This window comes from Rhinichthys klamathensis, unplaced genomic scaffold, assembly GCF_029890125.1.
Source record: "Rhinichthys klamathensis goyatoka isolate OS25496 unplaced genomic scaffold, OSU_Roscu_1.1 h1tg000180l_1, whole genome shotgun sequence".
In the NCBI taxonomy this organism is placed as follows: domain Eukaryota; kingdom Metazoa; phylum Chordata; class Actinopteri; order Cypriniformes; family Leuciscidae; genus Rhinichthys; species Rhinichthys klamathensis.
In genome coordinates this window covers 703902-722929 of record NW_026606708.1, presented here as the reverse complement: position 1 = coordinate 722929, position 19028 = coordinate 703902, and the positions used below count along the sequence as shown (strand labels likewise).

Here is a 19028-nt window from a genome sequence, read left to right as displayed (position 1 = left end):
GTTATGACGCATTTGCGCGAGGTTTCACATACAAAGGGCTTTAATCGAAATAACCGATTCGTCACGTGCAAACCTCAACATAAATGCGACTTTTTAGTCGGAAGATGTTTGTGCGATCGTTTAGACGATTACTGATGTAATCGCATCACGGTCTGGTAGTAAAGTAGTATTAAGAATACAGATAGACATTGTCTAACTTGTGGTATCCGGGATGCTTAAAGATACACACACTTACCTCCTCTTAGTCATAGATTATCTTGTTTTACCTGTCTAGTTTTAATAGTCACTTATATGCTTAAACATCGGAGTCAGCATTGGTTACTACCAAATATGACTTCAGATCACTTAAAGACTTCAATTGATCTGACAGAACCCCTTATGCACAAAACATATGTGTGGGGGTCATGCTGTTAAATTAAAAGGATAGTTCACTAAAAAAATCATAATACATTTCTTAATATTGAATCACCCTCATGTTGTTCCAAACTATCATCATGCTGATTTTCTTCAGTGGTAAATGAGATGTTTGGCAGCCTGAGTCACCGTTCACTTTAATTGCATCTTTTTTTCCATGCAATGCAAGTGAATGGTGACCTAGTCTGTCATTCTGCCTAACGTCCTCTTGGAAGTAAAACATACTGGTTTGGAACAACATGAGGGTGAGTAAATGGTGATATTTTCAGCTCAACTATCCCTTTAATAATAAGCTGTCAGCAAGTTGCAATGTGTTTAGTAAGATAATGATCTGAGTTATTGACACCAGTGTTGCCATTGTGGAAGGTGGGGCTATTTTGTTTTGACAGCATTTATTTTAGGTGGTGCAGATGGGCACTGGACATAAAGCATTTTGCATGGACCTGAGGTAAAGGGAGTGGCTATGCACCAATGCAGCTCTGCCTTGAATCAGCTACTTTAAGTTTAGTGGTGTGACTTCGCGACATAATGGATTGCCAGTCTAACGGGAAGACCCGAATAGACAAGATAAGAAGGAGAGAAGAACTAAGACCATATTGAGCTACTTTAATGCAAAGGTAGACAGCTGTATGGAGAACGTGACAGCAACACAACTGGAGCAGGTTGTTGGCCTGTCATGTTTATGTCTGTCTGTGTTTAATGTGCTGTCCTGGATTCTGTCTTGGTCCAATAAAGAGGTGGTTGACAGTTGGTCAGCTCTGGGATTTAAACCCCCAGAGATCCTGACATTCTGCTGAGTTACATCATCAACGTGAGACGCATGGAACAGAGTAGGTCAGCACTTGTTTCAGTATAAGCATTGCAATTAAAGACCATTGTTTGAGGACATACCGTAATTCCTAAATAATAATTTCCTGAATTTATTTGTGAACCTGTTGACAGGTGTGCCGCAAGAGTGTGTATGTTATCTTATCACCTGCTGTTCGTGTTACGCCACATGCGGCAATCAAACAATCAATAGGCAATCAGGGTTCAGGACTCTTGGCAGACTGATTTTTCACTTTCATGATGGTGCGAGTGATATGTGTGCATTACTTTTTGATGTCAAGTGTCCATTCCTCTAAGACATGTGAAATCTAACACCAGTTTATTGTCTCACACATGCACAAACTGCAAGCCTGCTGAAAAATAAAATAACATGCAGATAATGCATACACGTGACCGTATAAGACCGTTGTTAGTGGTAAGTGAAACTTCAAACCGGAACGATTTAATCAACTACTTCCCAAGATGTTTTTTTCTTACAATAAAGTCATAGGGAAGATTTTATAGACATAGAAGAGGGTTGAGAAGTGTAGTGTTTAAATAGCAGTAGTATCTGTAGTGCACTGAAATTGAGGTAGTTCCCCATGATTATCTCAACTGGGAAAAGCAAGTTGCACATTTGTAAACATAAATGTACAGGGTTCCTATGCAGTATGGAAAAATATTTGCATTTCCAGACTATTGCCCCGACTATTTCATGGCAGCTATTTAGTGATTCTTCAGTGATTGTCAAACACGACTGAATTAATTCAAGGTGTACTTGTTTCATTATGAAAAAATGTAGGTTATAAGCATTTTGGATATCTTATGAGATTTTTAGCACCGTATTACAGGGCCTCTAAAAGGATGACCTTTGCAAAAAAAAAAAAAAAAAAAAGACTTTCGTGTGCGCACGAGAAACTAGGGATGCACCGAATGTTCGGCATAAGAATAAGGAATAAGTAAAAAAGACCAAATAAATTTTACCGAACAATGGCGTTTTTGATGACGCGATCAAATAGTAACCAGTGTAGAGTGAGAGTCGTGCGCTTTATAAATGCTGCAAACATGCCCCCTTTGAGCAGATAACAAAAGAGAAGCTCATCTGATGCATCTGTGGCAGACGTTATACCCGTACTTGCAGCGCTAAAGCGTCTTTTAACCCTCTAGGGTCGACAAATGCGCCAGCACGTTTTGCTTAATTTTTTTTCAAATAGCAGACTTAAATACTCCGTCATTTATGGTCATACAGACTTAAAGGGTTAGTTCACCCAAAAATGAAAATTATGTCATTAATGACTCACCCTCATGTCGTTCTAAGCCCATAAGACCTCCGTTCATCTTCGGAACACAGTTTAAGATATTTTAGATTTAGTCCGAGAGATTTCTGTCCCTCCATTGAAAAATGTATGGTATACTGTCCTTGTCCAGAAAGGAAATAGACATCATCAAAGTAGTCCATGTGACATCAGTGGGTTAGTTAGAATGTTTTGAAGCATCAAATACTTTTTGGTCCAAAAATAACAAACTACGACTTTATTCAGCATTGTATTCTAGGGCTGTCAAAATTGCTCAAAAATGACGTTCGAATATTGCCTCTTAAAAAAAAACACATATTCGAACATCTGGTTGCGCATTTTGTCAATGACGCACATTACGTCAATAACAGGACAAATTAATACAAAGATACATAACTACTTGTTTATTCAAGTTTAAACATATTTGACAACATATTAACTTATACAAAAACAAGTAAATCGACTAATGGCCAAGACCGCAGACCTTACTCTCGCTCGCACTCGCAGTCTCTCTCTCTCTCTCTCTCTCTCTCTCTCTCTCTCTCTCTCTCTCTCTCTCTCTCTCTCTCTCTCTCTCTCTCTCTCTCTCTCTCTCTCTCTCTCTCTCTCTCTCTCTCTCTCTCTCTCTCTCTCTCTCTCTCTCTCTCTCTCTCTCTCTCTCACACTCTCTCTCACACTCTCTCTCACACTCTCTCTCACACTCTCTCTCACACTCTCTCTCTCTCTCTCTCTCTCTCTCTCACCTCACGCTCTCTGCGCATAACGGTTTAAATGAACAACAATAAACAAATGTTGAGTTCTGATCAAGAGTTTTGTGCAAGCAATTTAAGGTCGCGACTCTTATCCTAAATTTCATTCAGTGATTGAAACAAATATTATTAACATTAATTGAAGTTTTACAGTATATAGAACCGACACTTGAACGTAGGGCTGGGTAAAAAAATATCGATTTCTCGATATTAATCGATTCTCATTTTTACGAACCGATATCGATTCTTAAATCTCAAGAATCGATTAGTCATCCTGTTTTCATTTGATGAACGAATGGAACATTGTAGCGCGCATCCCATCCAATAAATCGCAATAATCTTTGTGCTTTGTTACTATTGATACTAAATAAAGTTTCAAATTACATCCATTTTCTTATGAAATTCAAAAACATAAATACCGTTTTGGCGCTGTGGCGTGTGATCGCTCTGGCTCAGCTCAGCTCAAGAGAAGCAGCAGCGCGGAGCGCACATGATCTCCTCTTCTGCCTTAATAATACCAGTTACAGCGCAAAATAAACATGAATGAACGTCTGAAAGTGTGTTAAAAGATAGAGTACAACTTATCGAAATCTGTATCATGTCACATGGAATCGCTCAATCAGTGTTTCAACCGTGGAAAGACGTCAGTAAAACAACTTGTAAACAATGTCATGTAACGTCACATTTACCTCAGAAAAACCAAATGTGACCATAAACTCGTAAAAAAATTAACTCTTAAGAGGAGCATTTTGCTAAATATATGCACCATATTACATATTCATTATAATTTTTTATGTTCTTCGATATTTAATGCATGTTTGAATAAATCTGGCACGTTTTTATGACAGCCACCATTTAAATGTTTATATTTCATATAACTTTATTATAAAAATAAATAAGTGTAATTTAAGTGTTTGTATAGCTACAAATCAGTTAATTTTTACCTTCAATATTATAGTAGGCTAATGAAGCCTAGTAGGCTACAACTGACTCCCATAGTTTACAGCATTAGTTAAGAGATTTGTTTTCCTTGAGAAAATTTGCCATGTATTGTACCTAATATCCAAAATAATCAATATTGAATCGAATCGGAATCGAATCGAATTGCAAGCTTGTGAATCGAAATCGAATTGTGAAATTTGTGTCAATACCCAGCCCCGATGGCGTTGGAGGCGCCCGCCTTAATGTAGTTAACTAATGAACCTTATTGTAAAATGTTACCCTAATGTCATAGAAGCCTTGCGAAATTATTTTAAATAGATTTTAAAAAGCCACGGCTACTGGTAACATCTATGGTTAGATTGATTTGTTTAGATCCAGTGAAGTCGTTCATAGGCGTAATTTGCGGGTATCTCCAGTTAACTAGCAGAGCATTCATTTAGTTCGCTATTAAATAAGAGATCTGTTGTTTTTGAAATCAAGCTGCGCGCTCATGTCCGCTGCTATCAGTGTCATGGATACAGTGTTCTGCTCGCGCTGTCTTCACTCGGACGCGCTCTTCAATCTATCGCCGTTGTGGAGACTCCGGTGCAATCACAAAATAAAATGCACACAAACGTGATGAACATATTGGGTTTTGATGAGAGAGAGAAAAAACTATACTATCTATAGAACTCAAACATAAGATCTGCGGATCGATGCATTTATTTACGGGTTGAGCAGAGAGGCTGCAGTTTGACCAGCGTGCGGCAAGAACTTGCAATGTAACTATTTATTAGACCGGCCCTCGCGGCCTCGAAACACTACCGGACCACCGGTAAAAGTCCTGACTCACCCGATTGCCACTCCGCCCGTGCACGCCATTTAAAAAAAAAAATTAATCGATTTTTGGAATTCTATGAATCGATTCTGAATCGGTAAAGATTGAATCGCGATTCAAATGTGAATCGATTTTTTTGCACACCCCTAATATATTAGAATTTAGAATATTCGTTGACAGCCCTATTGTATTCTCTTCCGGTTCTGTTGTCAAGTCGTGTTCAGTGACGCTGCTGACGTGTTATCTGGTGCGCCCGAGCTTCGTTTACAGTCTGAGGGAGACGCACGCTGTAAACAAAACAATCTTCGCAAACATGTCTAAGGATTTCGACACAGAGGAAGACTTGCATTTTTTTGCGCAGCCATATTTATTTCAACCCAAATACACGGACGCACCAGATAACACGTCAGCAGCATCTTACGTCATCAGCGTCACTGCGGACTCGTGAACGCGGATTGACAACAGAACCGGAAGAGAATACAATGCTGAATAAAGTCGTAGTTTTTGTTATTTTTGGACCAAAATGTATTTTTGATGCTTCAAAACATTCTAACTAACCCACTGATGTCACATGGACTACTTTGATGTCTTTATTTCCTTTCTGGACAAGGACAGTATACCGTGTATACATTTTCAATGGAGGGACAGAAAGCTCTCGGACTAAATCTAAAATAACTTAAACTGTGTTCCAAAGATGAACGGAGATCTTATGGGCTTGGAATGACCTGAGGGTGAGTCATTAATGACATTTTCATTTTTGGGTGAAGAAATATGAAAAAATAAACTGTTAAATGACTACTTTTTATGTGTACTTTTTATCTGAGGCAATCCATGCAAACCTGTCAACACCCACATCAACTCAATAAAACGCATCAAGTTTAATCAGATTTATACTTTACATCATCTTGGGATGCTGTGAGGAATAATAGCGTAATAGTAATATAATCCTGGAAGAATGTACCTCGGAAGTGCTGGTTTGGGTTTCATTTCGACGAGCAACGGATCCAGCTGAGGATTGTGAACAAGTAAATTCTTTATTCTAATCGCGATACAGTGTATGTAAACCGCAAAAGTAGGCTTATGTCTAGGACAGTTATTCATTTGTTGTGGGTTCATCCACATTTTTTTTTGCACTTTTCAATGCTTTTTTTTCCGTTGTCATACAGAGTTACATTCTTTGAGCAGTCAGTTATAGGCCTAACATATGCTGTTCAAGAAGGGGGGCTTCAAAGATGGCCAAATAAAATTTTTATTTTATTTTACTAATATGCTAATTTATTTTAAGTAATATTGTGCTTTGTTTGTATAATATCTGCTGGAATGTTAAAAAAAGTTCAGTGTAAAATAAATATTTTTAAATTGTGTTTTTGCAATTTGATTTTTTTCTCTGAAAAGCTAGACAAAATAGTAAAAAGCATATTTTTACTATTTAATTAATGCAATGGTGAAAAAATTGGCAAAATAAATGGAAAAAATGCGAAACACCGGGTTCGGTATTCGGCCTCCGGCCAAGCGTTTCATTATTATTCTGCTTCGGCCAAGAATTTTCATTTCAGTGCATCCCTACGAGAATTTATACAGTACCAGTCTTTTTTATAGACCCTTGAACTTGGCAAATAGGACAGTGCACATAGTTGGCACGTATTGTGCCATCAGCCCATTCATGTCATGGTTTCTCCGCCACAGAGGATGCCTTAAATTGAAAGGAAGGAAATAGGTTATAGTTCGGGGTGGGCGATCTGATGATTTTATATCGTGATTGATCTTGAAGACGTCCACAATCTATATTTCAAGTGAATCGTAGAGATCGTGATCGTTTATGTCCACGTAATATCGGGACTTATTTTGATGGCTCTGCGAACAGCAGTGCCTGAGTGCAGTGGTCACATTCTCCGTATTCATTTTGTGGTCTCTGTTTAACAGTTTTGTTGAAATGCGTTACTGGATAGACTTAGACTTAGAAAACTTTAATGTCCCCGAAAGGCAATTTGTTGTACAATACAGGCATATTGACACATAATCCACAACACAAACATTACACAACACATAGAACTGTAAACCGTATACGAAAGAGTATCATTGTGTTTGCCTTTATATTATTAGTAGCATAAAGGCAAACACTATTAATACTTTCTCATTTACCATCAGCATTCAGCATATGTGCATTTATATCATTTAAACAGCTTTCAAGATCTAATAAACTTAAATTTCACAAACCTTGCAGGTTTAGGCTAGTCGTCACTGTCAGATCAGCTTCACTGGAGATGCACAATCGTCAAATTATGCTGCGCTATATTCAGTTGCCCACTTTCATATTAATATAATTTTCACTGTACGTAAAATGAGTTACCTTGTCTTTTTTTGAAAAAATATGATTCACACAAATTTATTATTATTATTAAACAATTTCTTTATTCGTAAAAAAAAAAATAGTAATATGATTACAAAATCAAGAAGTTACAATCTAAAGTAAGTCGATTTAATTTAGAGATTTCTTTTTTAAATCATTTTCATATTTCGGCCAGTCTGCTCTTTAAAGATATCGGTATCAGCCTTCAAAAACACTAGTTTAATGACTATTTTGACAACTGATGGTTTAAAGCAATACTGTGTTTTAAATTGAGAAAATAGATCAGTCCATAGGCTTGTTCCAATCTGGATATTCTCGATAGTACATCTCAAAATTGTGAAGATCGCGATTCAGATCGTGGATCGTGATATGAAATTTTGGGAAGATCGTCCACCCCTAGTTATAGTATATACAAAACTAGAAATTGTAGCGCAAGCACGCAAAATATTCCTGTGCGCATGTGAATAGTTTCTCGAGGGCACGAAAAAGTTTCTCTTGTGCATGCAAAATTCTATTTGATCTCTTTTTATTTTAGGGGCTGCTCTGTCACTTCAAGAATCTATATAAAAAAAACCATAGAAAATAAATATTTACAGATGACTACTATACAAAATATAAAGTGTAAAATAATGCTGATTTTTTAAAAAATATAGTCTGAAAAATCTACAGAGGTCTGGAAAAGTATGGAATTTTAATATGGAAAATGTGTAGGAACCCTGAATGCAAAAGGTGGTACACTTGAGTTAGGAACCTCAGTGTTTGATGACACTACTGTAAATTCAGTGGCTGAATTTCCAGTTTCTGTGGTGTATGCTAATGTAATAAAGCATCAGTTTGGGTTATACAGGAATAAATGTCAATTCTAGCCCTTGCCTTAACATGCACGATTTAGGCTGTGTGTATGCGAGTTGTTTATGGCGGTCCAGCTTGTTTATGAGTGGTAGGCCAACATGGCTTTTTTGTGTGGCTTTTTGTGGTTGAAATTCTGCAGGATGGATTTAAATATGGTAATGTAGTTTTGAGTACTGCACTCTCATTGGCAGCTGAATGACAAGTATTCAGAACACACAAAAATGGATTTTAAGTAAAACAAATGGATATTTTAATTTTCACTTGCACTACTGTTGAAAAGTTTAGGGCCAGTAAGATTTAAAAAAAGAAAGAAAAATAAATTAATACTTTTATTCAGCGATGATGCATCAAATTGATAAAAAATGACAGATCTTTTGTAACAAATGGCTATTCTTGATTATAGAGTGATTTCATGTGACACTCAAGACTAGAGTAATGATGCTAAAAATTCAGCTTTGCCATCACAGGAATAAATGACTATATAAAAAATATTTTAAGTGGTATTATTTCACAATATTATTCTTTTAACTATTTTTGAGGAAATAAATACAGCCTTAATGGGCATAAGAGAGACTAAAAAAAAAAACTTACAACCCCAAACTTTTGAGTGGTAGTTTATATTGAATAATTGTGTGGTATTATCCAGGCACTATGTTTTGTCTATTTATCTACCTGTATCTAATTCCAGCTCAGCTCACCCTCATAGCATACCTCTGAAGTAGGTTAATCCTGTGTCTATACTGTGCTTAAACACAGTAGGTTACCCTGATATCCTCACTCGCTCTGGATTCAGTGTGTGAGTGTGAGAGTCAGTCATGTTTCTTAACCCACAATGAGACAGCTGCCGCAGGACTGACAGAAGGGGGAAGTTAGGGGAAGCGCTGCTTCTTTTTTCTGTTGAACACAAAAGAAGATATTTTGTTGTTGTACCCCATTGACTTTCACAGTATGAAAACAAAACTTGAGGATGAGTAAATGATGACAGAATGTTCATTTTTGGGTGAACTGTCCCTTTAAGGGGTGATTCTCTGTGCTACAGTGAATGTATGCCTATTATTTCCTCCGGAAATTTGTCAGACTGGTATGAGTGTCAGATCTGTTAGTGTACCTGGCTGGTTACAGTTGGTCTATATAATGTACTGTTTTATTGGGAACTAGTCAGGTAATTACTTTATTCAAAACCAAATAACAAATAAATGTGCTACCACCATGTTTATCAGTGTTGTGAAATACTGAGTAAGAATTGTGACGTTTTAAAACCTAGTGGACCACTGACACCATCCAAGATGGTGGACACAGAGAAATGTCAACTACGAATAATATAGACTTACCTAGATGCATAAAAATGAACCAAAAGTGACTTTTTACATTGTTGCATAAGATTTTTATTTAAAAAATGCTTTTGTTTTGAAAGAATCCTGAAAAAAGTATAATTTTTGATATAAAATAAATGCAGCATTAGGTGAGCATTAGAGATTTATCTCTAAAACAATCTTGCAGACCCCAAACTTTTGAACGGAAGAGTAATTACTTGGTTAAAATTAATATTATAATTGGTTGTAATTTTAAATGTATTATTGCACCCAATATTTGTGTGCTCTGTGTTTTTATTCTTTTTTAAAATGTTATGATTTTAGGTTAGCAACATGCTAAAGTCAAATTCTATTAAAATCAGTTGCAACACATTGTAAGTTTCCAATGTGTGTGTGCACTGTGTGTAGAATAGGGATGTGCATCTCATAGCTGAGGCCGATGCGATACGCATCTCGATGCATAGCCAACGATACGATACATTAAAGATACATATAAGCAGCTACCGATGCGATGCAATACGATTCACTACTATTACGATGCGGTCCGATCCGATTTCGATTCGATTCAACGCGATGCGATTCAATGTAATATGATGCAATGGAGAAAAATATAATGCAATTCAATATGGTATAGATATTTAACTTTTATTTCTTTTATTCAGACATACAACAAATCATAAAGTAGCTTAAGTGCCATCTGACTTTTAACGCATGGTTCTTTCATCTTTTTTCACAAAACCAAAAACAGGTGATGTTTTAACATAAACAATTACAAAAATAAAAAAAAACCTTTCACAAACAGGTCTTTCATAACTGTATTCAAATGTAAAAAAAAAAGGAAAAACTATTATTGGCAGTCACAGGCTGCTGTAAACCAGATTAACTCAAATGTCCTACTTTAAGGTTTAAAGGTGACTCAGGACACGCCTCACACTCCGTAGTGTTGTGATACGTCATATTCATGTAGCAGCTGCAGCAGTCGTGATGGTCTTCTTGATGAGAGAACGCGATTGAGCAACAGTTCAGAAAAGAGAAATCAATCTAGTCGACCTGGACGCGCGAATGAGGCGAAATCATGTCCATCGCACCGCGCTAAACACATCTCGCGCCGCAGAACCTCCAGACCCGCGTCAATGCGTCTTTACATTGACTCAACATGGAAATCACTCGCTACAGACGCTCAATTTGCGTTCGGTGTGAACGCAGCAGTTACATAATAAAATATTGGTCACAAATGATTCGTCACTTTCTAAATAGTAAAAGTATAGCGCATCTACTAATAATTATATATAAATAAATCGTTTTTTTTACCGATGCAGATGTTAGAAACGATGCATCGCGATACAAATACCAACTTGTATCCGATGCACACTTATTTAAATCGATGCATCGCATCGTTAGCTTTTATGCCGATACACCGATGCGAATCGGTGAATCTTACCATCCCTAGTGTAGAACGTTGAGATGCTTTCTATGTAGAGTAACTTATGAGGCTATTCTACATAGACAGTGTGACAATTAGGATGCTGCCTATTTAGGGAATTCACTAGGTTTTGGAACAGAGTTTTTGTCCTCACAATGGTTGTTCAACAAGGTGGTAAAAAAAAATCTAAGCAGATGATTGTCTGTTAGTCAACATACAATACATAATGTTATATGATTTGAAATAATGTCGTATTGGGAATCAATAATGATTGTATTTCTCCTTCATTTCATATGCCCAAATCCCATATAGTCCTGTCATGCCCGTTTAACTGCATTCAAGTCTGCTTTGATCCATGAGAGGAAAAGAGAGTGCTGATGTAGCAGTTGCTAGTGAAGATGCTGAGTCGTGGTTTGTGTGTGTTGCTCCATCCTAAGATGGCGGAGAAGCAGGAGAGATTAGAAATACTGTGACGCATTCATGTTTTGGCTCTTGTTCCCTCATGGCTCCTTTTATATCCTCCGTTTTACATTTCCTGTTGTCTCTTGAATTACTCAATCACATGCTTGGCTTTATGTAATCTCTGAAATCCTTTCTTGTCATGCTCTATTTTGTGTGTTTTGTTTCATCCGAACAACAAAATGACACATTTGCCATTTTTAGTTAAGTTTGATTGCTTTCAACTGCTCTTGTATTTGTAATCAGAGTCAAAATGCAAGATTCAAGTCAAATCCAATGAGCGCTGACTTTAAAACTGATTTTAGATTTTACTAAGTGAAGGCTGGTGTTAAGTGAGCATGAACCCAAACTGGCACCTTAATTAAAAACAAAGCAGTGCAAACTGGGTTAGTGGGTCAGCGTGAACGCCGCAATGGCAAAGCAAGCGACCTTCTGCAGCATTGTGTAACTGCTCTCAGAAGGAGATCCGCAATTTAGTTTTAGAGAGATGCTGTTTTGTGAACCAAGGCCAGCTCATCTGTCATTGAGTGTTTGTATGTGAGTGAGCGAGAGAAAGGGGCAACACATCCAAATGAAAGACTGGCTCTCATTGGTTGCTCAGGTACATGAGTGTAATCCCTCCACACAATACTGCGGCGACCAAAACACAGACTGCACTGCCTGTACTGCAGCATGTGATTTATCTTCCCTTTCTTTCTTTCAGGTCTGCGGGTTGGGCAGGAAACCGTTACCTCATACCCGCAAGTTGCTGTGGTGCGTGTTCCGACCCCATGGGTCCAGTCGGACAGCGACATCACCGTACTGCGTCACCTGGAGAAGCTGGGCTGTCGTCTGGTCAACCGCCCTCAGGCCATCCTCAACTGTGTCAATAAGTTCTGGACCTTCCAGGAGCTCGCTGGGCATGGAGTGCCTCTGCCAGACACATACTCCTACGGTGAGAGATCATCTTTATGTCTGTTAACGCATCATTCCCCAATAATCACTTTGTAAAAATAATAATAAAGGAATACATTTTTCTTACTTACATCTTATATACACCAATTTATGTAACCTACACCACCATTCAAAAGTTTGGGGTCAGTCATTTCTTTTCTTGAAAGAAATTAATACTTTTATTCAGAAAGGATGTTTTAAAATAATTAAATTGATAGACAGGGCTTAAAGTATTCCGGCCGGGGGCTGGATTTCCGGCTTGAGGGCAGGTCCGGCCTCCGGCGCAGGCAAAATGTATTAATCAGGCTGCAAATTACAGTCGGAGGCACTTTTGGCGCGGACGCGTTTGGAAAAACGAGTGCGCCGCTTCCATTATGAGCGCGCATACCGCGCGGCTACATTTGAAACTGGGAACTTGAATGCGGTTTAATATTTTCGAGTCAATTGATTTCACCTACCAATCATATGAGAGGAGCGCAGCTCTAACTAACGTCACAAGCCTATCAGAAGCAGAGCAGGGTGGGTCCTGGCAACAGTGTGATTGCGATCCATCCATACCTCACGTTAGCGTCGTCGGTGAAAGCATGGAGCGCAGAACTCCAGAAACAACATCAGACCTGACTTTAATGTCATCATGGATGAAAAGAAAGAAAGGAGATGTGAGTTGGTTGATTTCGTAAATTAGCTCAGGTCAGCATAATCATATTTTCTGTCTACACCTTTTGATGTTAGCCTTATGTTGATTGAGCTAACATTAACATACACTGTTGCTAGGTAACTTCAGACTGTTAGTTAAATATTTAATGTAGAACATTCTGTGTAGCTTGCTAAAAAAAAAAAAAGATGTGTAGGCCTACCATGAAAACAAGTCCACTTTGAACCGCTTCATTTTCTGTCAGCAATGTATGACAAGTAAAGTTAGTCCTGTCAACGTTAACGTATGCGGTTTCTTTTTTTTGTCCAGCTTTAATGTTTTAAAATATTTAACACAATTAACGCTGCATCCGTTCTTTGTCATTCTTTAGCTAGGGTTATGATCGCGCTCTTATTAGTTATTAGTTTGTCCACCAAATGCTTTAAACCATTAATGTGCGACAAGACAAAAGAGAACGCACTTCAGTAAATGTCCTCCACACACACACACACACACACACACACACACGAGGCACAAAAAGTCGCGAACCAGTAGCCTATCGAATTCTCTTTCGCGCTTGAACGAACAATAACACACACATTTATGCCAAAATGTCCGTTTTGTTGAGTATCCTCACAAGAATCAATCATTAACCTTAAATGAGTTAAATAAAATCTTAAATGGAAGTAAAGAGTAGTGAGAATAAGACGCGTGAGATCCTGTCACCAGCTGTAGATCTTAAAGTCCCCATGAATTCAAAATTGACCATACTTACTTTGTTTGCCTAAATTGATCGTTTTATGGTGAACAATTCATCCATGCAAGTCAATCCACACAAAATTTTTTATCTTTAATCTTTAATCAAAATCTGAAATTTCCCCTCCCCTCTGCGTTGGAGGACCTTGCCTGATGACGTAGGTTTCACGGTTTGGGCGTATTCTTAACTTCCGTAATCACGCCCCTCCAACTGACAGTAGACAGGCTGAATGAAAACACCTACTTTTCTAGATCCAATCAGGTGCTAGTTGGGGAAAAAGCCACGCCCAGTATTTTGCCTCATTTAGTATTCCGTTTCTCTCGGAAATACGTCACAACACTGGAGAAAAGTCGTTTGCAACTTCCGGTTCACGGGGACTTTAAAGTGACAGTAGCCACTAATTCTGTCTGTCAGTAAAGTTAACCAAAGAACAAAGGGAACAGAGAAAACTACTAACTACTCTGACTAAAGAACGCTTGTAGCTTTAATAAGGATTAATCTAATTTAATTTATAATTTATGCAGTGCGGACTATTTTATAACCCTAAAATTGTGGGGGAAAGAATTTTCATCGAGACATCATTAGCTATATTAATATCTAGGGCTGTGTTGAAAAAATCGATTCACCAATTCTGAATCGATTTTCATATTAATTTCTAAAGATCGATCCGTAACTCAAGAGGATCGATTTAATAATAGGAACTTTAACTTGCCGCGACTGGGAGATCCCTGTATGCGCATTGAAAGGCTTTCACTCAGCGCGCACACTGTTACAACAACGGGCTTTGAGTGAGTCATTCGTTCATTCAACGAACACGTTCAAAAAAGCTGATTCATTAAAAGAGATGTAATGAAACAAGGTGTTAATTATTTTTAACTTTGAGTTCCACTTTTCAAGGCTCAGCTGAGCAGCAATGCGTCGCATGGGTAACGCTGAAGCTGATGCTTCACTTATTAGAGACCAATATGGCATTGATTCAATGCGTGATTCGCTGATTTTATTTCCCCGCGGCTTCCTCGCGCTGTGGAATGCTGACCAGCGCTGCTCCTGACGCGCATTTATGGTAAATACCCGTGACGTGAACGTTAAAAGGATGATATGACAAATATTTCGCTTTCCTTTGACACGGCAACCTTTTTCACGAATACATATGACTTCAAAGACAGACGCAGGTAATCCGCACGCGCTCTGCCGATCTCTCTCATTCACTGTCTGTGCGAAGCCTCTGTAGGCTACACATCACCATGATAAACATTCTTGTTTGTTATCATTATGAACTTGTTTAACATTCAATACACATGCATGAAGTTCAAAACAAGCAGTTAAATGTCTATAATAGCCTAATAGCCTGATCGATTCGAATAATGATAATCGATTCAAGATCTTGAGAATCGGAATCGAATCGATTCTTGAAATTTGAATCGAAACCCAGCTCTATTAATATCAGTGATACTGGCCTTCATTAATAAAAAGATGCCATAAATGGTTCCATTTGAAGATAAGTCAGTCTGTGCAGTCCCCCCCCCCCCCCCCAAAAAAAGTTCAGGCTCAGAATTTTTTTTTCACTTTAAGCCCTGGATAGAAAAAACATCGTTAGAAAAGATTTCTATTTTGAATAAATGCTGTTCTTTTTAACTTTTATTAGTGGTGCACGATATATCGACCGCCGATATAATATCGGCCGATATGGTCAATTTGTACACATCGGTATCGTTCCGATGTCAAAATAGGGCCGATGTGAACAGGCCGATAATCATTACTGTGTATTTGACGTGTGTAGATGTGAGTCCTGGGGCTGGGATGTTTGTTTTTGCACGAGCGCATACATTACGAGCGCAAGTCCGGTCATCAGTTTAAACATCAAGTGCAAGAAGACTGGAACTTGCGCGCTGTTTTCTGTCAGCCTTACTAAGGCGTATTTTTGTCCCGCCAAAGCTTTATTTGACCGATGAGTGATGTAGATGACTGACTGCTCCGCTTGTTTAACTGAGAGAACGAGCAGAGAGAGTGAAAGCCCCGGTCGCGCGCGCGCACTCTCACCGTCTTCAAACTGTCTTGCTCTCTCTCCCTCCCTCGCGCATATTAATGAATTGAGTTGACTGAATATCTTTGAGAACACATGATGGTAAAAGGTTGGAAGACCGAAGTTTTTTTTTCTTCTCTGAACTACCACTGGTTGTGAATTGTGCTAAAATAACGTTGCGTTATCTTCTCTGAAAAGCTTTCCACACATTCAGATGACATAAACCACACTTTCAATAAACAAAAAAAATATCTATCTAATGATGAAATGTTTCTGTGTTGAGACAAATCTTGTGCGATGGCCTAAACTGCCTGGATAATCACACAACGTGTGCCATGGTCCGTTAATGACACGTCCGATTCGCGAACTAATGACTCCTTTTGAACCGATTCACTTTAATGAATGGTTAAAACAACTGATCTGTCCAACACTGAACTCAAGAGATATAAATCGGAAACATACTTTACAATAAGGTTCCATTTATTAAAGTCTAATTAACTACATTAGTTAACATTCTATTAACATTAGTTTCTCTGCGGATTTACTCCATGACAAAACCACCCCAGTCATTCTAGAATGATTCATTCTTTCCAAATAGAGCTATTCATCCGGTGAAATTGTTTTTATATCGCAATATATATCGCAGAAAAATATCGCAATGTCATTTTTTACCAATATCGTGCAGCTCTAATCCTCGCTATGTGTTTTCTATACAGAGATATCGACATCTGTAAATATCGGTATCGGCCATAACAGCAATTTTAATATCGGTTATCGGTATCGGCCACAATGTTCACATTGGTGCATCACTAACTTTTATTCATTAATGAATCCTGAAAAAAGTATCACAGGTTTCAAAAAAATATTAAGCAGCACAACTGTTTCCAACATTGATAATAACGGAGTATCAAATCAGCATATTAGAACAATAACCCCCCTGTATTTTCTAGCAAATAAATGCTCTTGATGAAATAAATGCCAAGAGATTGCTAAATCTCTTGACGAGCATAAGAGATTTTTTTTTTTTTTTACATTAAAAATAGGAATTTTTCAAAACTTTTGACCGGCATAAATTTTTTCAAGATTCAAGTTTAAACTTTCTATTCAAAGAATAATAATAAAAAATGTATATCTCTGTTTCCACAAAAATATTAAGCTATTTCTAGACCGCCAAACCAGCATATTAGAATGATGTCTTGTAGGGGTGGAACGGTACACAGAAGTCACGGTTCGGTTCATACCTCGGTTCAGACATCACGGTTCGGTACGATTTCGGTACAATGGAGTGAAAAGCAAAGCAAAAATGCAGAAGGCATTTTTATAAATGTCTTAAGCCTTGTATTTTTTAAAATAAGTTTTATTAATAAAGGCATAGAACCAGTTTATTTGTAGTGCACTGACAGTAGTTTTATATAATTAGTTTATTAATTAAATTATTAAAAAGACGAAAAGACCTTGAGATATGTTTGGTAATTGTACCTGAATGAATTTAAAATTAATTTGCTATTTCAGATCAAGATATTTGTTTTCCTTCATTTTAATTAACTAACTTTATTCTCAACTGAATTATAAATAATTGATTTCCGTATAAAATAATACTACCATAAAAACTTTTGTTAACAGTTGTAGGTTACAGTTTGACAAGAGTTTAGAGTGTGACAAAAGCACAATGTTGTGTTTTATTGCGAGTGTACACAAATATAAGTAAACAATTTGCAGTTTTAATGATGTCCTGTATGAAAAAAATGACGGAGTATGTTTTTACGTTTCCACTGTTCGATCGCCCGTGCCTCTCACACACACACACACACACACTGTTCATCGCGCGATTCGCGCCCGCGCCTCTCTCTCTCTCTCGCACGCGCGCGCACACACACACACTGTTCATCGCGCGATTCGCGCCCGCGCCTCTCTCTCTCTCTCGCACGCGCGCGCACACACACACACTGTTCATCGCGCGATTCGCGCCCGCGCCTCTCTCTCTCTCTCTCGCGCGCGCGCACACACACACACACACACTGTTCATCGCGCCCGCGCTTCTCTCTCTCTCGCACGCGCACACACACACACACACACACACACACACACACACACACACACACACACACACACACTGTTCGATCGCGCCTCTCTCTCGCACACACACACACTGTTCATCGCGCCTCTCTCTCTCTCTCTCTCGCGCACACAGACACACACACACACACACACTCCTGCATTGCAATCTTGATCGCAGCCTGTTCATTGCTGCGTTCACAGTCACACCAAAAGCGAATAGAGCGAAATTTATCGCTATTTAAGAGGGTTTTTTTATTTGTACCGTGTATTCTGCGTGCAAATTCGTGCACCGAACCGTGACGCCCGTACCGTTTCGGTTCAATACGAATACATGTACCGTTCCACCCCTAATGTCTTGTGAAACTGAAGACTTAAGTAATGGCTGCTGAAAATTCAGCTCTTGTCAGCTCTTGTTTAATATATTTCAAAATACATTTTGAAATATATTAAAACATAAAACAGTTAATTTAATTGTAATATTTTTTAGGGCTGTCAACTTTAGTCGTTTAGTCGACTAATCGGTCGATGCCGTCTTGGTCGACTGACATTCTCATTGGTCGACCAGTTGCATTTCTTTCTTTTTTTTACCAATAGAAAGAAATTTTCATTGATTTACTCCTTGATATTTATTCCTTTATAAGCAGTTATATATTACTGTATTCTAAATATAATTAGCCTATGTTTTTATGGAGGGATTATTGGGTCAGATTGAAAACTAAAAGTCTTAAACGAAAATCAAAAGTCTAAGTTTGAAACTAAAAGTCTAAGTCGAAAACTAAAAGTCTAAGTCAAAAATGAATTTGGTATTTAGGATTGGGCATTTGGTATTTAGGATTGGGCATTTGGTATTTAGGATTGGGCATTTGGTATTTAGGATAGGGCATTTCGTATTTAGGATTGGGCATTTGGTCATTTAGCCATTTAGGATTTAGGATTGGGCATTTAGGGATTTAGGATTGGGCATTTAATCATTTAGCCATTTAGGATTGGGCATTTGAGGATTGAGGAGTGTATGCAAATAAGGAGGCGTGGCCCAAATACTGGAGGCTGGGTTTGAAATGGCTGGTGCAGATGCACCTTATGGACAGCAGAGGGAGCTCCAGTCAGTCCAGTGCTAAGGAGCACACTGTAATGAAACCAAACAGAGCGAGTGAGCAGGTCTGGAGCGAGGACTGTACTTTATAATGTGATAACTTCAACTT

The 19028-nt window shown here is 38.1% G+C and overlaps 1 protein-coding gene across 1 annotated transcript in view; it reads left to right on the top strand.

Moving 5' to 3' along the window:
- The window catches only part of rimkla (ribosomal modification protein rimK-like family member A), a 40198-nt gene that overhangs the window by 1165 nt on the left and 20005 nt on the right, over positions 1-19028 (top strand). The window contains exon 2 of the mRNA XM_056260894.1: positions 12125-12355. Within this exon, the coding sequence (XP_056116869.1) occupies positions 12125-12355 (231 nt within the window). The remainder of the gene's footprint in view (positions 1-12124; positions 12356-19028) is intronic.